This window comes from Sorex araneus, chromosome 8, assembly GCF_027595985.1.
Source record: "Sorex araneus isolate mSorAra2 chromosome 8, mSorAra2.pri, whole genome shotgun sequence".
NCBI lineage: Eukaryota > Metazoa > Chordata > Mammalia > Eulipotyphla > Soricidae > Sorex > Sorex araneus.
The window spans coordinates 70,513,381-70,541,279 of NC_073309.1; the positions used below are offsets into that span (position 1 = coordinate 70,513,381).

Consider the following 27,899-nt stretch of genomic DNA (forward strand, 5'->3'; position numbering starts at 1 on the left):
GCCTAGACCATGAACTGACCCTAGTTATATCTTGGTTGCAAATATAATAATTATGTTAGTCCAATTAAAACAGCATGGTACTGGAACAAGAACAGAGCCACAGACCAATAGAACAGGGTGGAATATCCCTACACACCACCCCAATTGTATGAACACCTAATCTTTGATAAGGGAGCAAGAAATGTGAAGTGGAGCAAGGAAAGCCTCTTTAACAAATGGTGCTGGCATAACTGGTCAGCCACATGTAAAAGAATGGGTTTAGACCTCGACCTGACACCATGCACAAAAGTCAGATCAAAACGGATTAAAGACCTCAACATCAGACCACAATCCATAAGGTACATTGAAGACAAGGTCGGAAAAACCCTGATATATTGAAGCCAAAGATATTTTCAAAGATGACACGGAACTAAGCAATCAAGTAAAAACAGAAATAAACAAATGGGATTATATTAAACTAAGAAGCTTCTGCACCGCAAAAGACACAGTGACCCGAATACAAAGGCAATCTACAGAATGGGAAAGAATATTTACCCAATACCCATCTGATAAGGGGTTGATATCAAGGGTATATAAGGCACTGGTTGAACTCTACAATAAGTAAACATCCAGCCCCATCAGAAAATGGGCCAAAGAAATGAACAGAAACTTTCTCAAGGAAGAAATACGAATGGCCAAAAGGTATATGAAAAAATGCTCTGCATCACTAATCATCAGGGAGATGCAGATCAAAACAACCATGAGATACCACCTCACACTACAGAGACTGACACACATTCAAAAGAACAAAAGCAACCGCTGTTGGATAGGATGTGGGGAGAAAGGGACCCTCCTACACTGCTGGTGGGAATGCCGACTTGTTCAACCATTCTGGGAAACAATATGGTCGTTCCTCAAAAAATTAGAAATCGAGCTCCCATTTGACCCAGCAATTCCACTTCTGGGAATATACTCCGGAGAAGCAAAAAAATATAGCCCAAATAACATCTGCACATGTATGTTCATCGCAGCACTATTTACGATAGCCAAAATCTGGAAAAAACCCGAAATGCCCAAGAACAGATGACTGGCTAAAGAAACTTTGGTACATCTATACAATGGAACACTATGCAGCTGTCAGAAAAGATGAAGTCATGAACTTTGCATACAAGTGGATCAACATGGAAAGTATCATGCTAAATGAAATGAGTCAGAAAGAGAGGGACAGACATAGAAGAATTGCACTCATCTGCGGAATATAAAACAACAGAATGGAGTTCTAACACCCAAGAATAACAGAAATAAGTACCAGATTTGCTCCATGGCTTGGAGACCAGCCTGACATGCTGGGGGGAAAGGGCAGCTCAGATAGAGAAGGGAATACCAAGCAAAAATGTGGTGGGAGGACCTGTTCGGGATGGGAGAGGCGTGCACGGAGCAGACTACAGATCAAACACATTGGCCACCCAAAGACCTCCATTACTAACCACAATGCCCAAAGGGAGAGAGGGAAGAGGGGAATGCTCTGCCAATAAGGCGGAGTGGGGAGGGGAATGGGGTGGGAGGAGGTGGGAGGGGGTAGGAGGGATGATGGGGTTAACAGTGGAGAACGGGCACTGGTGGAGGGATAGATACTCAAGCTGTATATGACCGAAACATAAGCACGAGAATATGTAAACCTGTATCTGTACCCTCCATGGTGATTCATTAATAAAATTTAAAAAAATAATTATGTTAGTCATGTAAACAAATGTATTTAATGAATAAACTCTGGAAACTTAGAGACTGGGAACCTAATTTTAGAAAAATTGTTTTTTCACCCCAATATTATCAACTGTTTCTTCTCTTATGCATGAATACTACAAATTCCACTTAATCTTTCAAATGACTTCAAATGCCCACTCAGTCTGACCAAAATGTCTCTCTTGATCTCTGCCTACATTTCCACTCAGGCATTCTACTTGTCCTCTTAGCACACACCTCCAAGCCAAACAGCACATCCCCTCTTCACTTTCTTTATTTTCAAAATATTTATTTTCAAAATTAATTTTCAATTTTTGAAAAATCATTTTTAATAGTCTCTTAAGCACCATGATTTTCAATCCTGTTAATGGTAGGGCTTTGTGCACAGAATGTTCAACACTACACCCTTCACCAGAGAATCCACTGTCCTCTACCAGTGTCCCTGCCCCATCCCTTCTACGCACGCACCTACCATGGTGAGCTTCCTACTGAAGGTCAATTCCTATTCTTCCAACTCCAGTGTAGACATTATCTTAAACATGCCCCTTATAGCGATTTTTTTATTTCTCATCTAGTTTTTATCCCACTTTTCATACCCTCAGAACCTCTACTACATCATCTCTATTCCTACAGTCTAGCTTGCTCTCCTGCTTATTTTCTGGACTAATAAAGTCCCACCATTCATTCAACTTAGAGCGATATGCTAACCTCTTATCAGTCTAACAAGCACCAACAACTAGAACTACTCGATACAGTTCTCAAAATCTCTCTCCTCACTAAACTACATTCTGTCTTTGACTTCAAAGCTTTCTCTGGCATTGAAGACCCTCAACATGCACCTCCTTCCTCCTAACACTCTTTACAGTTCTTTCATGTTGTGTGTTAATTCCACTTCTCAAAAACTCACATCCATCTTTTTCCTCCTTGAATGGAGGGTTTCTCTGCCCCTTCCACTTATGAAAAATAATTTGTTTTTTTTTTTGTATTGGGGCCACACCTGGTGGTGCTCAGGACTTGCTCCTGACTCTATGATCAGAAATCACTCTTGGTGGTAGTTGGGGAACCAAATGAAGTGCTGGGAATTGAACCCAGGGTGGACACCTGCAAGGTAAGTAAGTGTCCTACTCTTTGTACTATCACTTTGGCCCCCTCTTCTGAAAATAAATCCTAAAACATTTTATTTTATTTTATTTTTTTAATCCTAAAACATTTTAAAAAACACTGTATCCCAGTAGTTAGACTCTGTGAAATTTTGCATGAAAAATTTCACAAGTATAAATGAACCACAGTTTCAAAATGGTTTTTTGTTTCTGTTTTGGGACCACCCCTGGCTGTGCTCTTGGTGGGCCCAAGGGACCCATGAGACTTTTTAATTTTTATTGAATTACCATGTGGAAAGTTACAAAGCTTTCAGTCTTAAGTCTCAGTTACATAATGCTCGAACACCTGTCCCTTCACCAGTGCATATATTCCACCACCAAGAACCACGGTAAACCTCCCCCACCGCCCCCCACCCCCCAGCCCTCCACCCCACCTGTGTAGCAGATAAGGGTGTCTACAAGGTCAAACTATTTTCCTATTAATACTAAAATGTTAGCTGTCTTTTTACTGGTCTTTTTCATTGCACTGACCTCTATCTGACACAAAGCAATGATAGAACTGCTGGCATCTTAGCACAGATCGTGATGGTACAAAATGATACTAGGAGCCATGGTATTTTTTTTAAGCACATCACACATGTTAGAAAGAAAGGAGATAACACAGCAGGGAGTGAGCCCTAAGCACCTAGCCCAAAAATCAAAAATAAAAGGGAGGTGCCTATTTAAGGAAGTCTCATAATAAAAGTCTCACTTAAGGATGTTGCTAATGAGTGCTGGAGAGACACACAGGGGATATGGGTTCATGCTTTGCCTATGTCCCACCCTGGTCCAATTCCCACATACCTGGGGCAATGCCCCGCTCCCCACAGCACCACAGGATCTGAACTGCACCAGACTCTAAGGCCCATGCTCTGATGGAATATTACTGGACCCCTGCCTGCTCAGGACCTCTGAGCACTACTTGGGAACCCCCACTAATTAAAAAAAAAGTTTGGTGTAAAAAAGCAGGAAATTATTAATGGTTTTTAATCTTGGCATCTGAGTACACAGTTTTTCAATAGTCTGTGTGGTAAAGTGGGAATGCCTAAAACACTAACACCACTACAAAGACCGGAAGTACCGTGGTTGTCTGGAGAAAGAGCCTTGGACCACTTCATTGTGCACTAAGCTGGTATCTTGCCCTTATAAAATAGAATTTTTACTTGAAAGAATGACTGACTTTGGTTACTTAGGCTTGTAGATTTGGCAGATATTATATCAAAAATAAATAGAATAAGCCAGTGGGTTCAAGAAAAGAAAACACAGTAGTACTTGTTGCTATAAAATTAACTTGCAAATGAATCTTGGGAAAAAAAATTCTGCCTTGATAGTTTGATAGCCTCCCAAGACTTAAAGACTTTTCTGATGACATCAGTGGTATCACTGCATCATTGTCACTGTCATTCCGTTGATCATCTATTTGCTCAAGCAGGCATCATTAATGCCTCCATTTGTCCTAGCCCTGAGATTTTAGCAGCCTCTCTTTACTTGTTCTTCCCAGTGGTGCCGCACTAGAGGCTCCTTCAGGGTAAGGGGAATGAGATCAGTGGTAATTTAATTCAAAATATACATATTATCTAACATATCACCATCCGGAAAATGTACATTACTCAGCAAACCAGTATTTTCCCACTAACTAGAGCATTGCGATACAAAATTACTCCAGGGTAGAAATTTACAAAATGCAAGAAAAACCAGTGGATTGGGGTACAACTATACAGTGTACTGGTAAGATTTCAGATTCCATACTTACCTAATCTTTAAATTAACTCTCACTTGGTCTATTTCAGTCTAACACTAAAGAATATCAACAATTACTAAAGAGATGACTAAAATACTCTTCCATTTCCTATTTCATTATTAATTCTAAGAGGCCAGATTTTTTTCATATGCTTTAGCCAAAAAAAAGTATCAGAACAGATAAAAAACAGAAGTTGATTTGAGACCCCAGCTGAATTTTCTCATACTAGGGATTAAAGGGACTTGCAAGGATGTAAAATGACATGTTTTCACAAAATCATTTTTATTTTTGGCAGTGCTGTTATGCTTGACACAAAAATTATGGTAACAAAAATAATATTAAGTCAATAAATATTTTAAATATCTCACTTTCAATTTCCAATCTAATAAATAATAATAGAAATAATCCATAGAAACAATAACTTAATTTGGTCCCAATAATTTATAAAATAAATTTTAAATTTTAAATGGCTATTTGAATACCATTAAGATGCCAGCACTTTTTTTCCTTCCCCCTTTGTATGTAATGCATTTTCTCAATACCTTACATTACTTTTAAGTTTTTTTCTCAAAGATATAACTTGAGATTCTGTACTCAAAGCCTCTTGAAGGAAGAGACTGGGAAATTTAGGTACAGAATAAGTATTCAGTTTATGAAATTGAAATAATAAGGAACATGGATGCAAAGTTTCTATAAGTCATTTTATTTTGTTTAGAAAGATGTGAATGGAGAGAAAGAGGGAAGTAGGTGTCCAGGAGAGAATAAGAGCTAGGCTGGAGAGATGATACAGCAGTCATGTGGTTCAGTCCCCAGACCCCCATATGGCTCCGTGAGCCCTGCCAGGAGTGATCCCTGAGCACAGAGGCAGGAGTAAGCCCTGAGCCTTATTGGGTATAGTAGGATGAAGAGAGAGGGAGAGAGGGGCGGGGGAAGGGAGAGAGAGAGAACATGGGCTTTTCAGTGTGAAAAACTAAGTGAGCAAAAAGGTAAAGAAACAAGTGAGTTCTTCTGTTCAAGGAAGAACACAGACATGAGGAGGAAACCTCGTTTTAATAGCAATTTATAAATGTCCTAAGAGTATCTATAAGCATTTAGATAAGAAAAAAAACTAGGTTTTCATTAAAAAAAAACTGATGAAAGGGTATAAGTTAGAAGCAGAAAGTTCAATGAAGCCTGGATGCTTTATTTAGCTTTATTTAGTCCTCCTAAATAACACAACACATGCACCCAGATTATGCAAAGCTCTAAAACAAAGCATAAAGAATCCATAAGCTATAATTTAAAGAACTATGGAAAACACTAACATAGCTGCATCCAATTCTGTTATAACTTCCTTGCTATGCCACTATGCCAAATCTTGCTTATATTCCAAACCTATTTCCCATTTTCTTTATTTATAAGACCCAAAGCTTTTAGAAAAGTACATGAGTTTCTACTATAAAAATTGAATAATATATTTAAATTATTTATATTGATAAAAATATATTATTTATTATCTTTATTATATATGATATTACATTTCTAAAAACTTAAATCCAAAGACAAAATGAATTACCTTTAGTATCAATGGTAATTCACTCCTCTTTTAAAGTGTCATCATCTGAATCCCACTCAAGAGATGAATATGCTAAAGAGCAATTGGTTGCCTTTCGGAAGTCATTCACTCAGAAAGCAATTAATTAAATGATTACTATGCAATTTCACATAGAGCTATAAGAAAGTGTAAAAGAGAGATAGAACTTTACAGTAACCTAGGTTATTCTAAGTGGGCTGAGTAAGTCTGTGATGACAACACACAAGAGTTTCACCCAGCTGCAGCTACAAAAAGCTGGGATTAGTGATAGCGAAAATCCTGGGCAGGCGGGGAGGGATTTTTTTCCCTCTCCACCCCATTTTTCTGAGCGAAAATGGCGGCAGCGGCAGCAGCCACGCGGTGAGAGCCACCCTCTAAGACCCCTACACCAGGAGGTAGGACTTTCTTTAGTGACGTAGCCTGTAGGTGATCCTGGGAGGGGAGGTGTTCCCGGCGCGCCTTCCGCCCAGAGATGAACCGAGAGCCGCGGCACGAGAAGCAGAGCCTCCCGCCTACTGACTGTGATCCTGAGGTCTCCTAACCCATTTTGGCACCAGAGCAGATTCTTGCAGCCATGCACTTTGACTGCGAACTGAGCTAAAATATTAGAAACCCAAAAGTTTCTATTTGAGTCCGATAGCGGCCGCGCGGACTCAAAGTCTTCACCTTTACCAAGGAAGAGAATTTATTAGATGATGCTTATTCAGCAGGCCTGATGTTGGGGAAAATTTCTAATCAACAGTAGTGAGTTCTGTATGGAAATATGAAATGTACTCAATATATATAGAGAATAATGGGAATATCATCAGCTACTTGGATGGGGGGTGGGGTGGGAGGGGGGTTCATTGGGGTTCTTGGTGGTGGAACGGGTGCACTGGTGAAGGGATGGTGGTTTAATCAGTATTTGACTGTGACTTAAACCTGAAAGCTTTGTATTTTTTTTGTTTTCACGGTGGTTCAATAAAATATTTCTTTAAAAAGAAAAAAAAAAGAAAATCCTGGGCAGGGTCATGAACAATGAGGAAACAAACGCCAGGAAATTGTAGCTGCAATAGGACAGGCTGAAGACAAATTGTTTTGAAGGAAAATGTGGCTGCAGAGCTAAGTCAACTTGGAGAGCTTTCTACATCAGATAAAAAACTTCATACTTGAACTGTGTATCTCTTGATGATTCAATTAAAACGTCAAAATATTGGTGAGAATAAAAACACCAAACCTCACACTTGAGCCTGTGAGCTATCAGAGACACTAACACAATCCATGCTCAGTTTTGTGTTTTGGGAAGATGAACCCAATGTAAAAATCAGAAGAGAGAGAAGAATAGGACCTGGAGGTAGATACAGAGCCAGACCAGTAACCTTCCTTCATAATGAACCACAAAATAAACATTAAGTAGGGAAGGGTTTTTTTTTGTTTGTTTTTGTTTTTTGCTGGAGTGCAAAAGCAGGTGGGTAAACAAAGAAGCCTTGTTGTGTGCCAGTCAAACCTCAAACAACGGGCCACGGATTTGGCTCTCAAGTGATAGGGTGCCAGCATCTAGAAAAGCACTGTCCAAACAAACTCGGAAATAATAAAATGACTGATAGAAGTACTAGCCAAGCCTGTAGCCACTAGCCAAGTAGGAATACAGCTCAGCAGCAGAACTCTTGCCTTGCATGTGTGAGGCCCTGGTTAATTCCTGACACCACCCAAAACAAAGTACAACAAAATCAGTTTTTCCACAGCCACTAGTCTCTTGACGCTATTAATTTTAATAAATAAAAGTGTACTTCTGGGGGGGGGCAAGGGGGAATCTGGCCTGACTCGTCTGAAGCTCTTTAAGCAAAGCAATCTGATATTTAATTTAATGTAAGAAGTCACGTGAAGCTCATGTTTCTTCTAGGGGGCAGCCCCACGTTTGAGGCTGGGACAGCAATGTAAGCAGACAAGATGCCCTGAGATGCCCCAGAGAGGGAGACGAGAGGGAACAGCATAAAATATTTAAGTGGTGACAGAGCAGGACCTGAGAACACAAAGCTGATTCCAATAGTTGCCCTGCTGAGCCAGGATAACCGAAAGAATTGGTGGGTCCTGCACTGAACAAGAGCGTCTAATTGGATGGAGAAAGCACTTGTGTTCTATTTCAGACATGCTGAATCTGAGGGACCACTTGGGAGGAGAAAATGCTTGGCAAGAAAGTAGGTAATATTCAATCTACCCTTTTTACAGAGAAAGTGACATTCATCTAGGGCTCTTAATACCTCATCCAAGGTCACAGCAAGTAAGTGCCAAGGTTAAGTGGCAACTTAAGTTTATATGTTTCTCAAATTCATGCATCACACATTACACTAAGACAGGCATTGTGAAAGTGGATGAAATCACTTAAGGAAAAGCAGAGAAAAGATCAGTAGCCCAGAAGAGAAACTAGAAAACGCAGACATTATGGAGCTGTCTCTTATAAAAAGTAAACTAGGTGGTGAAAGAAATGCAAGAACTGGGTGAAATCAAAGGCACTGAGGAGTTAGGAAGAGGAGGTGAGAGCAGTCAGTCACAGACGGGTACTGTGAGAGGCACCAAAGTGTGTTCACTGGCTTCTGCAAGTGAAAACAGTCTGAGCAAAATGACAGAGGACAAAGGTAAATGGTTGCATTAAAGAGGGATAAAAAGACAAAGAAATGGCAAAGGAGAGAATGAAAATTACAAACTATGCACTCACAGTTTTCCTGGATTTTAATATATTGGGTATATACGATGGTTAGCACTTATTACACTGTAGTTAACACAGAGCACTTGAGTGACAGACACTGTGACAGGTTCCTTATATATAATTTCACTGAATCTTTAACAAACCAAAGCTCCTTATCTCTATTTAATTTTTTACTCCCTTTATTTAATTTCATCTCATTTTGGGATTGGGGGCCATACCCAGCAGTGCACAGGGCAGATTTTTGTCTCTGCATTCAGGGGTCACGCATGGCAGGGCTCAGGGATCATATATGGCCACATGTAAAGCAATCAGCTTAACCCCCGTATTATCTCTCCAGTGTCTCCTTTTCAGAAAAAAAAAAAGAAAAAATGGCTCTATCCTCTGCCGGAATTCTACTTTCCTTAAGTAAATCAAACAAAATGTGTCCCCCAAGTGCACCTGATGCTACTTCTCTGACCTGAATCATGCTGGCACCCCCCAGTGTGAGCATGACCTACTTTGGAAAACACTGAGTGGACTAAGGAAAAGGGGAAAGTCCCAGGAAGAAAGCAGACAAAAAAAGCACCCCATCTCTATGGAATTCCCTTCCCAAATGACAACGTCCAGCTCATCACAAGAAAAACAGATAAATCCATCCTGGGCAACATCCTGCAAAATAACTGAACAGAATTCCTTACCCCGGCCAAGGGTGTGAAACACGAGGGATCCCTAAGAAATTGTTAGAGGGCAGGAGAGAGAGCTCAGCTTTGCAATACAGGAGGCCTAGCTTCGATCCCTGGCACCATGTGGTCCCCGAGCACCACCAGGAGCAGCCCCTGAGCACAGAATAACTGAGTGTGGCCCCCAATTTATACATGTACACACAAAGAAACTGTTAAGAGCCAGAAGAGACTAGGGAAATGTGACAATTATATGCACGAGGTCAGCCTAGACTGATTCCTACAATAAAAAAAAGTGAACAAAAGGAAAAGATGATGAACTCCAGTGACTGACGCTGAAAGTTGCTTATTAGTATGGTACAGGCACCGAGTTTTTGTCTTTGACAAACTTCCCATGGTAATGCAAGAAGTTAACAAAAGGGAAAGCAAGGCGAGGGGTACTTGAGAGTTCCCTGTACTCTCTTTCAAATTTTATGTAAATATGAATTTTAAAAGATATATTTTCTAAATGATTAACTAAGATGTCCAAAATCCCAATCAGGAGCAAGCGAGACAGTTTGAAGGGCCGGAGCACAGGCCTGGCATGCATGTGGCACAGCACACGAGTGGTCCCCAGCTCCGTCAGACCTGAGGACTGCTTTGCTCCAGGCCCAGGCACTGAACTGCCAGGTTCATGGCAGTACTGAGCATCATGAGATGGTCTCTGGGTCCCCCAAGGGCCCTAAAATAATTCTACTTAATCCAGCAAGTCAATGAACAAACTTCATATTGCAGAGTACATAATGGAGAGTGAAAGAACCTTCCCAAACTAGGTGTGACAGATACAGCAGTTACGTCACAAAGGGAGCTGGGTTCAGAGGCTCCTGGTGCTACTTTCTAGTCAGGGAGTTTGGGATAATTTTTTCTAACTTGTAAACCTCAATAAAAAGAAATAAAAGCCAACGGACAGATACACAAAATAATTAATGGTAGAAGTAACTTACCGCTGATTCACGAAAGGGCTGGAAAGTTCTGCAAGCAGGCGATAATTCCCAATGTATCTCAGCGTTCCATTAGTCTGGACAATAGCATAAAAAAAAAAGGTCATAAAAGAAAATGTCAGTTCTTATCAAAGTTCCCAAATATTTCAGAAATATTCAATTCTCAGAAGAAAATGACCACCGATATCAAAATATACCAAATCTACAGAAACTAATTTTCCTCTCAGTTTAAAGAATTTTAAACTGTCTTTTAATTCTATGGTAGTTTTAAAAGTCAGGATGTAATACACTGAGGTTCACTTACAAAATCAGATTTCAAACTACTGTTTCATGGTGAACTAATGAATTCTGCAAGTGTCCATTAGTGATGGCTTTCTCAAATTACTACGGGACTGGGCAATATGAATTTCAGAAGTGGCAAACTTTTATGCAATCAAATACCTAACTGGAAGACACTTTTATAACCATTAAAAGAAGAATCTTAAAAATCCAGGGGCCAGGTAAGTAACCCTTGAAAAGAGTGTTAAGACAGAGACTAGCAAGGGGGATAGAGGGAGAAGGATGTCGAAGAATGCAGGAGCAGGCATGTGGAGAGTCCAGGCTGCGAGGTGGAGCATGGAGAGATAAGGCATGGAGAGACGAGAGAGTTGGAGTTGTTGGGAGAGAGAGCAGGGAGCAAGATGGAGGATGGAGAGATGAGCAGGAGAAACAGGAGGAGATGGGAATGAGGGGCTAGGAAGGAAGAGCGTGGGAGATGGGAAAGAGGAGAGATTGAATAAATGGTAACTAATCAGCAAAAAAAAAAATATGTTAAGACAGACAAAAACTGGAGTGACAGCACAGCAGATAAGGCGCTTGACTTGGACATGGTTGACTTGGGTTGGATCCCCAGCATCCCACATGGTCACAAGCAGTGCTAGGAATAACTCCCGAATGCAGAGGCAGGAGTGCAGCCCCTGAGGTGTGGCCCAAAATTCAAAAATAAATACATAAATTAAAAAAAATTAAAATACACAAGAAGGGGCCAGGATAATAGCTCAAAATCGCCTGTTTTACCAAACATAAAAGATGCCTGTGAATATGGCAGGCTGGAGCTGGGGCTACTGGCAGAGCAGGAGAGTGAAGCTGGGAACACTGATGTGGGGAAGCTGACACTGGTGGCAGCATAAGGGATGGAACCTTGTATGTCAAAAACCAACTATTAATAATTTTCTAACTAACAGTACTTTGATACAATAAAATTTGGGGGAGGGGAAACTAGGGACTGGAGCGATAGTACAGCTAGGACAGTGCCTTGTGTGTGGCCCACCCAGGTTTAATCACTGGTCCAGGTTTGATCATACAGTTCCCTGAGCCACTCCAGGAGTGATTTCTGAGCACAGAGCCAGGAATAACCCCTGAGCACCACTAGGTGAGGCAAAAAAAAAAAAATCCAAAGTGTATCTACAGTCCTAAATAATAATAGAGAAGTCTGTGAGCGGATGCATATTCATCAACTATATGAACACATGCTGAATCTTGCCATTTACCTGAAAGATAAATTTGTCTATAGCTAAAATGCATATTTTTCTCTTTCTGAATCTAGAAACAAAATGCCTCCTATAATCCTATTATTACCAGAAAAAGTATGGCAGCATTAGTAAGGCTTAGAATTCTCAAGCATGAATTCCAAGAACTTTATTCCATTTCCTTAAAAATTTATACTAGGTAGGGACTGGAGCGATAGCACAGCGGGTAGGGCGTTTGCCTTGCACGTGGCCGACCCGGGTTCGATTCCCAGCATCCCATATGGTCCCCTGAGCACTGCCAGGAGTAATTCCTGAGTGCAGAGCCAGGAATAACCCCTGTGCATCACCAGGTATGACCCAAAAAGAAAAAAAAAATTATACTAGGTAAATGGAGACACTTTAGCTTATGATTTCATCACCATCATCATCCCATTGATTGTCAAATTTCTCGAGCAGTCTCAGTAATGCCTCCATTCGTCCTAGCCCTGAGATTTTAGAAGCCTTACTTGTCCTTTCCAATGATGCCGAATTGGAGGCTCTTTCAGAGTCAGGGGAATGAGACCCATTATTGTTACTGGTTTTGGCATATGAATACACCACGGGGAGTTTGAGAGGCTCTCCCATGTGGGCAGGAAACTCTCGGTAGCTTGCTAGGTTCTCCCAGAGGGAGAACTAGGCTGTAAGATGTCAGGCCATTGCTTTATGGCTGCACGCTTCCGGAAGCTTTTTTTTTTTTAAACCGTCTACTTTTTTATTATTTTCTTTTTGGGTCACACCTGGCTATGCACAGGGGTTACTCCTCGCTCAGCACTCAGGAATTACCCCCTTGGCGGTGCTCACGGGACCATATGGGATGCTGGGATTTGAACCCAGGTTGGCCGAATGCAAGGCAAACACCCTACCCGCTGTGCTGTCACTCCAGCCCCCGGAAGCTTGGTTTTATAGTCTCTAGATGTTGGCCGTTGGTGGGATTACACAGCGCCGGGGGCAGTCCCTTGGTGTGACCACCTAGCTTCTGGAAAATAGGAAATCTGGGCAGAAGAGGCCCAGTCTCGATCAGAGCAGACTTGGAGGTCTCAGCCCCAGGTCCCACATGCCTGGATTCCTCTGCCAGTTCCTTCATGTGTGAGGCTTGTCTGAATGTGTGTTTATGATTTAATTTAACTTAATCAGTTTATGATTACCTGACAGAGGAGTAAATCCTACCACCCTAAAACATTAGGTCTACAAAAAAACTCAGAAGCCCTTTTCCTAAAGATTAATCCATGTAGGATTACTTGGCTGCCTTCCTAATGGGAACCACACAAAACAATTGCCAAGCACAGCGCTGGGAGTAGCCCCTGAGCACTGTCAGGTGTGGCCCCAAACAAAACAAATAAAAAAGAGTATTAGCATTCTGCTTTTTTTGAAAAACGAAGGAAAACATCCAGATTTCAATTTTGAGTAGAGCTGAGTAGAACAGAATTACAGGTCACAAACTTTTGAGAAAGAAAAAAAAAAAGCATGAAGTCCAGTCTCCAAACCATGATACACTTAGGTTGCACAGAGCAACATGGGTAAACGAGGAGGCCAATAGAGGAGCAAGGAAACGTGAGAGCTACATAACAGCTACAGATAAAACAAGTCACTAAACAGCAAATGAAGGAGAATTTCATTATCTGCACACTTTCACATCTACAACTACATCTATTTCCAGGTCTCTAGAAATAGCATGAATGCTTTTTTAATAGAATTGCTTTGGGAATGTAAGGCTGCTACTTCTATCATCATCATCTCCAATATTTCATCAAACAATGGCATGTAGGCCGAAGAGAGAATTCATCAGGGAGTGCATACTTTGCATGCTGGAGACCTGGGTTTGATACCCAGGAATCTTGGAGTAAACCCAAGCACAGAGTTCCAGAGTTTGGTGCGTGTGGCCCCAAACCAACAATAGAATGAGAGAGTTAAAGTGTAAGGGACAATAAATCTCTGAAGCAAACTGCTATCATTACTATATCCCAATGCTAATGGTAGAATTTCCATAAATATTTATTGGCTAACTGACTACTGGAAATCTTATAAAAAGTTATTTTGAGGCCAATTCATCACAATGAAGCAATTAAGCAAAAGGAAACAGGATCAGTAATGAATGCTGAACCAGTGATGAAAGGCCAGTGATATGCAAGGCAGGATTTCGACCCCCTCTCTCTTGGGTGATCTTGGCACACCTAACCTAAGCTTCATTTTTCCTTTAGTAAACTGTGCAAAAGAACATCACTTGGACAAAAGCAGTGAAAATACGAGGGCAATCAGGAAGATCCTGGAAAAGGAAAGACACACTAAAAGATAGAAATAACATATGGAGTATCAGGAAATGGAATCAAAGTTGGCTGCCTACAGGGCAAATGCCCTACCTGCTGTACTATGACTCCAGCCCCTGACTTTTCTTCTCTTTCTTTTTTTTTAAAATCCCTTAAGTGGAACTTCACAGTTCAAAATATGTTGTTCTTAAGGATCAACTGTACATTGTATCACTCCTCAAAATACCAATCTTTGTTCATTGTGGGGGGTACCTGGTAGCTCACCAGGAGCCAGGGACACTCCCAATAATGTTCAGGGGTCACCAGGAACACTCCTGACAGAGTTGCTCTAGAGGTTGTAGAGTTCTAGGATCAAATTCAGGGCCTCACACATGCAAAACATGTGCTCTGCTACTTGGACCACCTTCAAGACCTCCCAAGTAAATCTGTGTAGAGTTGAGGGAAATTATATATATACATACATATATATATATATACATATATATCACTATTAAAGATAACACAAACAGAACATTTTTTTTCTTTTTGGGTCACACCTGGTGATGCATAGGTGTTACTCCTGGCGGTGCTCAGGGGACCATATGGGATGTTGGGAATCAAACCCATGTTGGCCGCATGCAAGGCAAATGCCCTACCCGCTGTGTCATTGCACAAATTTTTTAAAAGAATAATTTGTTCCATTGTTTATTGCAGTATTTTGGCACCCACACACATAAGCCAGGTGAAATGAAGAATATGCCACATAAGTTGAGGCCCAAATACAGTATAAACTGCATTTTAGGTGACACTCATTATTATAGTTCCATTGATCAGGAATACAAGTGTCCAGAATTAGATGATCAAGAGATTTCTCCACAGGAGCAGTCACAAAATAAATCAGGGCACCAGGAACACATAAATGTTCTCTCCCAGGTATATGGTTTAGCAACAGAGCATGTATATCACAATCCTCGGCACCAAAACAAATAGGGAGGCCAGGAGGCAGCTCAGTCGTACACCATTCGCTCAACAAATGCGAGACCCTGAGGATCATCTCTGGCACTGTAAAAATAAATTAATTAATTAATAAAAATAATAAATTAAATATAGAAAAGAGCATTAGAAAGGCTGGAGCACATGCTTTGCCTGCAGAAAATGCAAGCCCAATACCTGGAACCACGTGGCCTCCCAAATACTGCTCAGAGCAACACCCACACAGTGAGCTGGGAGTAGCCCCTGAGCGTTGCCAGGTGTGAACACCCCCTCCAAAAATAAAACATAAATATTTCTTTATATAAATTTTAAAAGTCGCAATGCAGCAGTGAATCCCGGAAGACAGCAGTTCAGGGATATCTCTCCAGACCCATGCAGAGCCGGTACCCCTGGTGTTCCACAGATGGAGCAGGTGGCCCAGTTCCATCCACTCCAGATGACCCCCGGGTGGCCACAAACTTTCAGAAGAAAAACCCAGGTATGCGGGGATGGGCTCTGAAGACGCCAGGCCACATGGCTGAGGAGAGGGTTGTACCTTCCCATCTCCCAGCCCCTTCGGGGCCCTGGCAGCCTCGCCCATGAACTGCCTCTGGTTCCTATTTAAGTGTGCCACTGGCCTTGATCCCCGAGACTCACAAATGAATCTCAAAATGGATTGGCTCCCTACAGAGATGTCTCCAGACCCCAATCCTTTACATATGTAGAATTCCAGGAGCATGTGGCCGCAAAAGCGGCCGGGCAACCTTTCATGATTTTCATAGTAAGCAATAGAAAATAAATTATCTAGAATCTGCCTGTGGCAGGCAGACTTGAACGATAGTGGGAAAATTCAAAATAATGGTAATGGGAAGGTATAATGGTGGTGGGAAGGTATAATGGTAGTGGGATCGGTGTTGAAATATTGAATGTAATCTATTAATGTGAGCAAGCTTATGAAAATGTCTGTCACTGTCATCCTGTTGCTCATCGATATGTTTGAGCTGGCACCAGTAACGTCTCTCATTGTGAGACTTATTGTTACTGTTTTGGCATATTCAATATGCCATGGGTAGCTTGCCAGGCTCTGCCATGCGGGTGCGATACTCTCGGTAGCTTGCCAGGCTCTCCGAGAGGGGCGGAGAAATTGAACATGGGTTGGCCGCGTGAAAGGCAAACGCCCTACCGCTGTGCTATCGCTCCAGCCAATCTTATGAAAATAAAATTTAAAAATAAAAAGAAGTTTGGTACATCTACACAATGGAATACTATGCAGCTGTTAGAAAAGATGAAGTCATAAAATTTGCATATAGGTGGACCAACATGGAAAGTATCATGGTAAGTGAAATGAGTCAGAAAAAGAGGGACAGACATAGAAAGATTGCACTCATTTGTGGAATATAAAGTAGCAAAATGGGAGACTAACACCCAAGAATAGTAGAGATAAGTATCAAGAGGAGTACTCCACAGCTTGGAAGCTGACTCACAAGAAGGAGCTCTGATAGACAAGGGATCACCAAGCAAAGGGTGCTAGGCGGGCCCACTAGGGATGGGAGATATGGGCTGAAAACAGACTATAGACTAACATGATGCCTACTTAATACCTCCACTGCAAACCACAATACCGAAAAAGAGAGAGCGAGCAAATGGGAATGCCCTGCCACAGAGGCAGGGTGGGGTGAAGGGAACAGGGTGGGGGTGGTAGGAGGGATGCTGGGACCACTTGTGGTAGAAAATGGGCACTGGTGGAGGGATGGCTACTCGATCATTGTATGACTGAAATGTAAGCATGAAAACCTGTAAGTCTGTAACTTTGTCTCATGGTCATTCACTAATAAAAAAAAATGTAAGTATGGAACTTTCAGTATATTAGAAAATGAAAGATTTTAAAAAAATGAAAACCTTAGAGCTGAAAAAAAAGAAGTAAATAAAAAAATGACTGGAAAAAATATGTCTTTTACGAAATGGAATACTACTTAAGAAGTAAAAAGGACATGTAAATAAATAAATTTAAAGAATCAACTACAAAAAACTAATGAAACAATTTCAAAGGCTTCCTTCTACCAGCTAATGGTCATTGCTACATAACAGAGAGTATTTTTAATTTCAATAGGGAAAAAATTTAATATATCCAAGTTTTTAAATTTTTTTAAATTTTAAATTTGATATAAGTACCTAATATGTTTAAGTGTATAAGAAATTAGTGGAAACAGAAACTATACAGCCCTTACTAATAAACCTTGTTTTTGTAAACTTGGTGACTTTTTTGTACAAAAATACTAATTTTAAAAATATTTTATTGCACTGTAGCACTGTCATCCCATTGTTCATCCATTTGCTCAAGCAGGCACTAGTAACGTCTCCTTTGTGAGACTTGCTGTTACTGTTTTTGGCATATCGAACATGCCACAGGGAGCTTGCCAGGCTCTGCCGTGCAGGCGGGATACTCTCGGTAGCTTGCCGGGCTCTCCGAGAGGGATGAAAGAATCAAACCCAGGTCAGCCCCGTGCAAGGCAAACGCCCTACCCACTGTGCTATGTGTTATTTAATCAAATTTTTATTCTAAAACAATATTTTAAAACATTATAGTATACAGAAATACATTACTGCCCTTCTGATAAATTTAACCTACATAACGCTAGAAAAAATAGATCCTGAATGACATGCAAAGCAATTCTGAGTACTATTCCACACATAAAAAGGGAGTTGTGCAAGCTTCTTGTAGTGGAAAATGAAGTGATGCTCATTTCAAAGCTAGCTCTGATATCACATAAAAATAAGACAGAAGAGTAACATTAGAAAGCCAGTAAAGGGGCTGGAACAATAGCACAGAGGGTAGGGCATCTCCTTGCACGCGACCGACCCGGTTCTGATCCCTTCGTCCCTTTCGGAGAGTCTGGCAAGTTACCAAGAGTATCCAGTATTCGACCCGGGTTCGAATCCCAGCATCCCATATGGTCCCCTGAGCACTGCGAGGAGTAATTCCTGAGTGCAGAGCCAGGAGTAACCCCTGTGCATCGCCAGGTGTGACCCAAAAAGAAAAAATTTTTAAAAATAGAAAGTCAGTAAAAATATCACACTAATCTGAGCAAGACAACAGGTATGCCATGATTGCCAGTTTTTGAATTCTGATCACTATAATGTAGTTTACTTATGAGAATACCCTAAATCCGCAATGAAGAACACTACAGAGCATGTCTATAAATAACTCCAAATATATATTTTGAATTTAAGTTTATTACTTTTTAATTTTTTTAATTAAAAATTTTTTAAATTTAATTTTACTAATTTAATTTTATTATCTTCTGAAATATTGTTATAATCACTACTAGCCTTAAAGTTTTCCTTAAGGCTATCCTAATGAAAGAAAAAGAGGAAATATTTAAGTATGACAACAGAGAACACTATTAAAATAATTTTAAAGTAGTGGTTTTCTGTTTTAAACTATGTTAATGATGAAAACGTAGTGAATTGTGAAACTTGTTCCAGAGCATTGCTGAGATTTTCCCTTTATATTAAATGTAAAACTAACATTTTTATAATTATTGTCTTCTGGTCATACAGATTTGAGTTGCCTCTCATTCCACTGATCAGAGATAAAAAGTTATTGTTATCCACTCTCTTCCCTGTAGCACTGTAGCACTGTCATCCTGTTGTTCATCGAGTTGCTCCAGTGGGCGCCAGTAACATCTCCATTGTGAGACTTGTTACTGTTTTTGGCATATGGAATACCAGCTTTGCTGTGTGGGTGGAATACTCTTGGTAGCTTGCCGGGCTCTTGAAGAGGGATGGAGGAGTTGAACCCAGATCAGGCCGAGTGCAAGGCAAACACCCTACCCATTGTGCTATCGCTCTAGTCCATTTATACCAGACTGTCTTCTGGCCTAAATTCAAATTTTACTGCATCTAATATAACAAGTTTTCCATTTATCATAGGTATTTGTACATAAATTATCTTTTAAATTGTCTTTTAAATGTAAGATAAAACATTAAAAAACAAAAGTTCTCACCCCGAGTTACCATACTGCACATAGTAACCATAGTAATATTCTTAAATGAATTTGAATCAAACTTCCTTCTAAATTACCTTTCTTGTTAGGTCTATTTGTTAAATCTGTTGGTTTAATTGTTAGATTCCAAGTTATAGGAATGAAGGAGAAGAATTAGGAAAGCACTGAAATATTCACAGATTTTCAAGTTTAAACATTTTCCACATATATTCCACAATTCTGGATGATATAGCTTGACTGGGAAGAAAACGTGATTCCAAGGTATAATAAAAAAAAATAAACTATAAAAAAATTCACAAAAGTTGATTATTTAGCCTTGAAAGACAGGATATTACTTAAAAGTATAAATGTGTTTCTTCCCTTGTAAGAGATTAGTTTAAGGGGCAGGTGTTGGAACATTGTATGATTAAAACCTAATCATGAACAGCTTTGTAAGGGTCTATCTCACAGTGATTCAATAAAAAGAAAATTTTAAGAGATTATTCTATTATTTTCCCTGATAATTACTATCTTTCCCAAATGGTAAAAGCCCAAATCTTTTTACTTTTCTATATAGATAAAATAAAAGAAGATATTTTAAGTTCCAAATCACTCAACCAAATAAGATTAAGAACTCCAAGTACAAACATACTGATTGACATTATAAATCTACAGATAGCTTATATTCTTTTACCAGCACAATTATAAGTTGGGATTCATGTTCAGGGAACACATTTCCAATTTCCAACCTGATATTAAACTTACCATGGGTACCCATGTTTATTCTCCCAAAGATAAGAAGTAGTTTGCCACTTAATTTGCATGTCCTTTTAGCAAAAGAGCTTTGAAAAGGAAATACTGGCATATTGTAATACCAGTAAATGGCAGAATCTCTACACTATGCCTACCTATCTAGAAAAGAAAGTAAAGGAAAAAACTCAGTAGGAAACGTCAGAAAAAAATAGCCTATTTGCATTGGGAGCACTAGTCCAGGGGTGAAGGATCATGTCTTGCCTGCATACAGCTCCCATGTATGGTTCCCAGAGACCAATAGCAATGAGCCCTGAACACTGCTGGGTGTGGTCGAAGCCTTCCTCCCTAACATGCCCCCCCAAAAAAAACACAGCCTATCTGCTTTAGAAAAACAAACCTTCACATCAGTTTATCAATGAGAACTTGTTTTTATCATTAAACCAACATAACTTTTAATACTTAGATTTGGGTTTTGAAATGATTGGTGAATCGAGATCTTTGATATGTCTGGCACAGCAGAACCTGCAAGCTACCCATGGCATATTCGATATGCCAAAAACAGTAACAATAATGGGCCTCATTCCCCTGACTGACAAGGACAAGACAGGGATGAATGAGACATTACTGGCGCCTGTTCAAGCAAATAGATGAGCAATGGGACGACAGTGATACAGTGATACAGTGATATGCTGATGTTTGCAGAAATAATGCCAAAATGACTTCCTCTTCACTAATTACCTTCATGTGGGGTCAATAAAAAGAAACATAATATGATTAATCCACATTTGTATGAATTTGTTTAATATATCCTTCCAAATAGGGGCTGGGACCAGAAAGAAAACTCACATGGTCCAACATATGCTTAGCCAGTGCAAAACTCTGAGTTCTAACCAATGGCACCCCACTACTCCAGTCAATGTAAATATAACCAGTCCTCTACATTAAACTATATGTGATTTCATACCCAAAACAAACAAACTGTAGCTGATTGTCCAGAGTCTATAGCTGTCTGCAATTCTAAATTATAAATGCATCTAGAAAGAGATAAATATCCACAGCTACATACTCCTAAAGGTTGTAACTGAGGAAAACTCAAGAAATTTTCCTCAAAGTCTGACTCCCAAAAGGCACACTAATGTTATTGTTTCTGTTGTAAAACAAGATAGCAGCACAAGAGTGATCTTTGAATGCATATAGAGTTGGTCTATATAAACTGAGAATTTTATATTTACTTTTACATTTATATTTATCCTTAAATCACTGCTCCCAACACTGCTGCACTCTGGCACTCACCAGTAAGACGACAAATGCATACAGTGATGTGCAATGGTGAAGCACAAAACCAATGTCACCAATCACTTCCCAATTCAAAAGCAGAATCACTAAATCTGTAAAAGGAAAAACTAAGTATTACATAGGAAAAGAAAGCTACACTTGTTTATATAAAACTCTTTATCCAGACCACTCTGAATACAAAGCAACTGGTCCATAGGTCAGTAGCCCAATAGCCACTGTATCATCAAATGATGTATTTCTACCTGTCTCTCCCACTCCCTTCACACGGTGGTGTGAGTAGGTAACACAGTGCCTCACATATATGTATGTAATCACTTGTAGACCATATTCATGAAGAAAAAAGTTTAAGCATAAATTACTAGGTTCTAGTTTTTACTGGCTGTGTCAGAGATCAAACTCAGGGCCTCACACATGCAAAGCAAGGGCTCCAATAATGAGGTAGAGTCTCAGTTTAAATTACTGATTTTTACATCACTACAATAATTGAAAGGGAGAGGCAGAAAATATTTTTTAATGATACACTCATCGATAGCACAAAGTTTTCAAAATATTTTCTATTTTAAAGAATGTAATTAAAAATTAATTCCAGGGGCTGGAGCAATAGCACAGCGGGTAGGGCGTTTGCCTTGCACGCGGCCGACCCGGGTTCTAATCCCAGCATCCCATATGGTCCCCTGAGCACCGCCAGGGGTAATTCCTGAGTGAAGAGCCAGGAGTAACCCCTGTGCATTGCCGGGTGTGACCCAAAAACAAAACAAAAAAAAAATTAATTCCATTCTGGAATCACCTGCATCTTAACTTGGGGTGTGCAATTCTTTTATTTCACAGGGTTTCCTTTTTTCTTTTCCCACCCTCATCTTATCTTCTAAATAAAATATTTTATTTCAAGGGGCCAGAGTGATAGTACAGTGGTCAGGATGCTTGCTTGCGCACACTGAACCAGATTTGATGCTCAGTACCCCATGTGGTCCCCCAAAATCCCGGCAGGAGTGATCCTTGAGCACAGAGCCAGAAGTAAGCCAGGTGTGGCCCCCGAACCAAAACTAATAAACAAACCAAAAAGTTATTTAACTTCAAAATTAAAAATACTAAGTACAAATAGTGAAGTTACTAAGAACTTGACTAAAAGACACACCAAGAAGATCAAGGCATCCATTTAAAAAAAAAATCTGAATCTAAGCTTCACAATTGAGAAAGCAATTACTTTCTATTAACAAGAGAAACTTTCAGAATATCAACACAACAATGTTCTTGAACAAATGGTTAGACATTTAAATTCTGATGCTTTGGCCACTCTGGATGATGCCTGGGACAGGATTCACATTGTGTGGGGTGTGGGCCTTTTCTTAAAAAGAACATTTCTAAAACTACACGCAAATATTTATTTATTTATTTTAAATGACTGCACTACAAATTAAAACATAAGATAAATGAAAACACAGAAACAAAGAAAATACAATGCAATTAGCCTCCTCTGTAGATACATTTTCCCTACATGTTTTTACTGTGCACACTTTTTTGCACGAATTTATATTATGATTTTGTAATATTTCCTATAGAGACAAAAAGAATTCATTTTTCACGCAGCATTTTTTGTGAGTTCATTTTATCTCATAGTTGTTAAATTTTTTAATGTCTGGGAATGTCTGTCACCTGACTTGCAAAACCTTTAACCAATGTTTCGTTACAAGTTTTCCAGGCTCCGATTACTCATTTAATTGATGGTACTACTTAGCCAATATATGGAGCACACTGTCAACTAAATTTTGCCTTATTCTTGCTCAGGAGAGCATTTTATGAGAAACAAATCTCCTTCCCACACATCCACACACTTCACTCTTTTTGTAATTGACCATCAAATAATATAACAGCTAGTTCATTATTTCTGTTCAAAGTTTATCTCTCCAGGCTGGAGGATGGTGCAACACTTGAGTGGGGCACCGAGGTCAGGCTCAATCTCTGACATAGTCCCCCAGCACTGCTGGGAATGACTCCTGAGCACAGAACTGGGGGTGGCCCCTGAGCATCAGAGGTGTGGCCCCCAAACCAACCAATCAAAAAACCAAAATGCCACTTTTTTTTTCTTAATGAATTACTGCATCACTGGTATATAATTATGTTTACAATGTACTTTCTGATGGAAGAAAATTCTCTGGTGAGTACATTTGTTATCTGATAGCACTTAATGGAATATTATTACTGATAACATATGACAATGTTTATTAAATAATATTATAGTAATAATTAATAATATTAAAGTTTTACTTAATATTTCATTATTGTGTTGGATTTTACTTCAGTTATATAATAAAATTGAAAATTCTTACATAAAACTGCTATAGAAAAATTGGGGCTATAGTATCTCTCTTGGCTTATTAAGACAATCAAAATGTCGAGTCTCAGCCCCAGCCGGAGCTCGGGCTCCGGCCGAGTTTCGACCCGGGTGGCCATGCCTTTGCACAGCCGGTGGATGTGGAACAATCAGGAACCAGAGACAGCTTTAGGATTTGGGGTTCCAGCAAGTACTTGCAACCATGTATGGAGACTGTGAACTAAGCTTTTGCCCCACGCCGGCTAACGGAGGAAATATCCTTCCTTCTTGGTCTCTCTCCCCTCCGGGAGAAGGCGTGGTGTCCGACATTTTGTGGGTCCTTTGAGCAGGTATGAACTTTTGGCGCAGAAAAAAAAAATGTGCTTTGAACTTGAAACAGCCTCAGGATACCGGGGCAGTCTCAGCCCGGGCCAGAGCTCGGGCTCCGGCTGAGTTTTGACCCAGGTGGCCATGTCTTTGCACAGCCAGTGATGTGGAACGAGCAGGAACCAGAGACAGCTTTAGGATTTGGGGTTCCAGCAAGTGCTTGCACCCATGTATGGAGACTGTGAACTAAGCTTTTGCTACATGCTGTTCCAGGAAGGGAAATGATTCATTTTCCAACTTAAATCTACGTGGACTTAGTTACTATAATACAGAAATTGTAAACCACGCGGCCGAGGTAGCTGCGGTAGCGGCCGTGCGACTTTTATCTCTTCATTCTCATCAGTGGAAAACTTATTATCAAATATTTCCTTGTCAATAGAGCTATATTCTTGGGGGATAAATTCCAACAAAAACAGTGAGTCTGTTTTGAAACTGCAACAATAGTGAGTTGTGTGTTGAAATCTGGAATGTAATCAAGGTAAAGAGAAAAGGAAGTGAAATTATCAGTTACGCGGGGGGGGGGGGGGCGTTTGGGGGGTGAGGGGTGGGATGTATACTGGTTTTTTTTTGTTTTTGTTTTTGTTTTTATTGATGGTGGAATAGGGGCACTGGTGTAGGGATGGGTGTTTGATCATTGTGTAACTGAGATATAAGCCTGAGAACTTTGTAACTTTCCACTTGGTGATTCAATAAAATAAATTAATAAAAAATTAAAAAATTTTCAAAAAAAGACAATCAAAATGTCTTTCCAAAGAGCAGTTAGACGGTGTTATTCTTGAGACCTGACAAATAGGATTGACCCTGGTTCAAATCCCAGTATCACCAGAAGTCATCCCCGAGCACACAATCAGGAGTAAGCCCTGAGCACAGCTGAATGTGGCCCAACACCACCCACTCCCATCCCCTGCTGCCAAATAACACTATTCTTATCTTAACTTTTCCTTTGCCACATTACATGAGGCTATTAAACCCAATAAATACAAGGAAAAAATAGGACAAAGGGGAAATGTAGGGTAGAGTTTATCGTCATCATTGGTTATGGTTAAAATAACTTGCTTGCTTTCCAAATGTAATAAGACAATGCAAAACCAAGACCACAGGAGCAGAGTTCAAAGGAAATCTGTTCCGTGATTTTCAGAGACTCTTTAGAACAAGAAAGGGGGGGGGGCGGTTGTAGCTAAGAAAGAAAGAAAGAAAGAAAGAAAGAAAGAAAGAAAGAAAGAAAGAAAGAAAGAAAGAAAGAAAGAAAGAAAGAAAGAAAGAAAGAAAGAAAGAAAGAAAGAAAGAAAGAAAGAAAGAAAGAAAGAAAGAGAAGAAATGAAATGCCCAGACCTAACACAGGCCCCACCAGGAAGCTGTCACTGTCATCCCGTTGCTCATCGATTTGTTCGAGCGGGCACCAGTAACGTCTCTCGTTGAGAGATTTATTGTTACTGTTTTTGGCATATCCAATACGTACGGGTAGCTAGCCAGGCTCTGCCATACGGGCTCCATACTCTCGGTAGCTTGCCGGGCTTGAGAGAGGACCAGGAAGCTCTGGGCTTAAATAAGAACAAAGAACTCAGAGGAGAAACCTTTCAGGTTCCACCCTGGCAGCAGTTAGTTTTCCTCTAGGGGGTCCTAAAAGCTACCACTCAAACAGAAGCTAAAGCCATTGTGTTTCTCACATAACTCCCCAAGTAGTATTAAAAAGAAAGACAGTGAACCACAAATCACATACCAGAAAAGAGGTAGCCCGAAGCAATAGATACGTTCACATCCACAAGTGATGACTCACCCCTATAAATATTTAAAAAAAGCCATTTTTTAGACATGAGTTACAGATAAGTTAGCTCTTTTTCTAAAATTAAATATAATTTTAATGCTTTCTATACATTCTCAAAATGACAGGTTGTCATTTGTACAAGGTCCTTCACAAGCTAAGGTAACGGCTGCATGAATGATCCACATATATTTATTATATCAATGATAGGTTTTATTAAAATAATTTTTTATTTTTGGATCACACCTGGCTATGCTCACAGCTCATTACTGGCTCTGAACTAAGGGAACAGGAACACTTCTGGCAGTGCCATCTGGGGTCCTGGGGATTGAAACCAGGGGGGCCACATGCAAGGCAAATGCCCTACCTGCTGCATTATCACTCCAGCCCCAATGCTTTATGAAAAGAATTTTAACAGAAGGCAACTTTTAACAATGTGTTGTAAAAGCTTTCTGCTTGTGGAAGAATTCAAATGTAATGCGAGACAGTGAGACTGAGGACAGAGGCCGGGACCCCCGTTTGACCACCAGCTCTGCATGCCCCCATATCCAGCTCGATGGCCTCTAGAGTGACCCTCACGCTCCTGTCCCCAGCAGCACACTGGTCTCTCCAGCCATTTGGTCAAGAATCTTCAGTAGAAGGACTCCTGACTATTGCTGAAAAAAACAAACAGAACAGAAAAGACACTCCAGATCTCCAGATACTGGGCTAGGGGAATTTTTATTTCTTATTCTGAATCAAAGACTTACCCAAGAACTTAATCAAGAACTTACCCAGCCATTTGCTGTTATCATCATCATTTTACTGAGGACCAAGGGGTACTGTCTTATAAACAGTTAGGAAATGACTGTACAACAGTCTGCTCCTGCTGTTTCTACCCTGTCCTGTTGCCCTGCCTGAGCTCTTCTTTCCCAGAAACAAATACAAACAATCAACTTGTTTGTCTGACTGCACTGAACTACTGGTGAAACGAACACAGACAAAACTGGTAACAGCTATACTACAAATGATAATATTTAACAAAAGTATGTCTTCTTTGTTAAGAATATTTTTTTCTGGGCCACACCTAGAAGCACTTGCAGGCTACTCCCAGTTCAGTACTCAGGGGACCAGGCAGTGCTGGGGACTGAACCCAGGGTCTCTAAGAGCAAACCAGGTGCTCCAGCTCTTTGTGATCTCCCCAGCATTCTTTGCATATTTTAATTTTTTAATCTCCAGAAAAATTGAACTTGGAATAAAGTGTGACATCAAAAAAATGTAAAAACATCAACGTTTGTAAAAGTTTGAAAAAGACAAAAAGTTGCTTAGTGAATCAAGTCTTTGTTAGGAAATTTACTTCCCAAAAGAACTAGTTCTATTGAAAATCATGTAATTAAAATAAAATTGGGAGGCTAAAAAGAGGTTAACAATTGTTTAGCTAGATTATGTTAAAACTGAACCAATATATGAAATATAATAAAATGGTTCTTTTTGAAAAGATTCTTCCCAAAGAAAACTGATCAATACCGGGATGCTTCATATAGGCACTATGCCATATTGTTGAATAAAACACAGCACCATGATGGCTAGAGGGGAGCAAAAGATCTCATCAAATTGCCCTTCATCACCTAAGGTCCCCAGCCACCACATCCCTATGCAATACTGTCCTAGAACTGTAGCACTATAGCACTGTCGTTCCATTGTTCATCGATTTGCTCAAGCGGGTACCAGTAACGCCTCCATTGTGAGACTTGTTACTGTTTTTGGCATGTCGAATACGCCACAGGAGCTTGCCAGGCTCTGCAAGCTGGATACTCTTGGTAGTTTGGCTCTACCATACTCTAGGCTCTCCTGTCCTAGAATATCTCTCTCAAACCAAACAGAATGAATCTTTTTTCATATAACACCAGGAGACAATGTTGGTAACATTTCTGCCATTAAAATGACATTTAATTTTTCTAAAAACTGTCTTACGTTATTGCTAAACATATTTACACCTTGGAGCTTTTCACAGGTGACTACTTCCCCTCAGATGATGGTCGAAAATTCTTGTTTTCTTTGTTTTTGAAAGCAAATGGTAGGTCAGAGGTAAATTTGAAGAAGTGTTAAGCAGCTATTACTATGCTATCTTGTCTCAATAACAACTCATTTTTGCTCAGGACA

The 27,899-nt window shown here is 40.1% G+C and overlaps 1 protein-coding gene across 5 annotated transcripts in view; it reads right to left on the minus strand.

Annotated features, from left to right (window-relative positions):
• TLCD4 (TLC domain containing 4) overlaps positions 1–27,899 on the minus strand; it is a 75,085-nt gene that overhangs the window by 9,334 nt on the left and 37,852 nt on the right. For all 5 annotated transcript variants that reach the window (XM_055145276.1, XM_055145274.1, XM_055145275.1 and 2 more), the window contains 3 exons: positions 25,716–25,774; positions 21,295–21,389; positions 10,504–10,577 (listed from right to left, as the gene is read on the minus strand). In XM_055145276.1, coding sequence (XP_055001251.1) covers positions 10,504–10,577; positions 21,295–21,389; positions 25,716–25,774 — 228 coding nt within the window. The remainder of the gene's footprint in view (positions 1–10,503; positions 10,578–21,294; positions 21,390–25,715; positions 25,775–27,899) is intronic.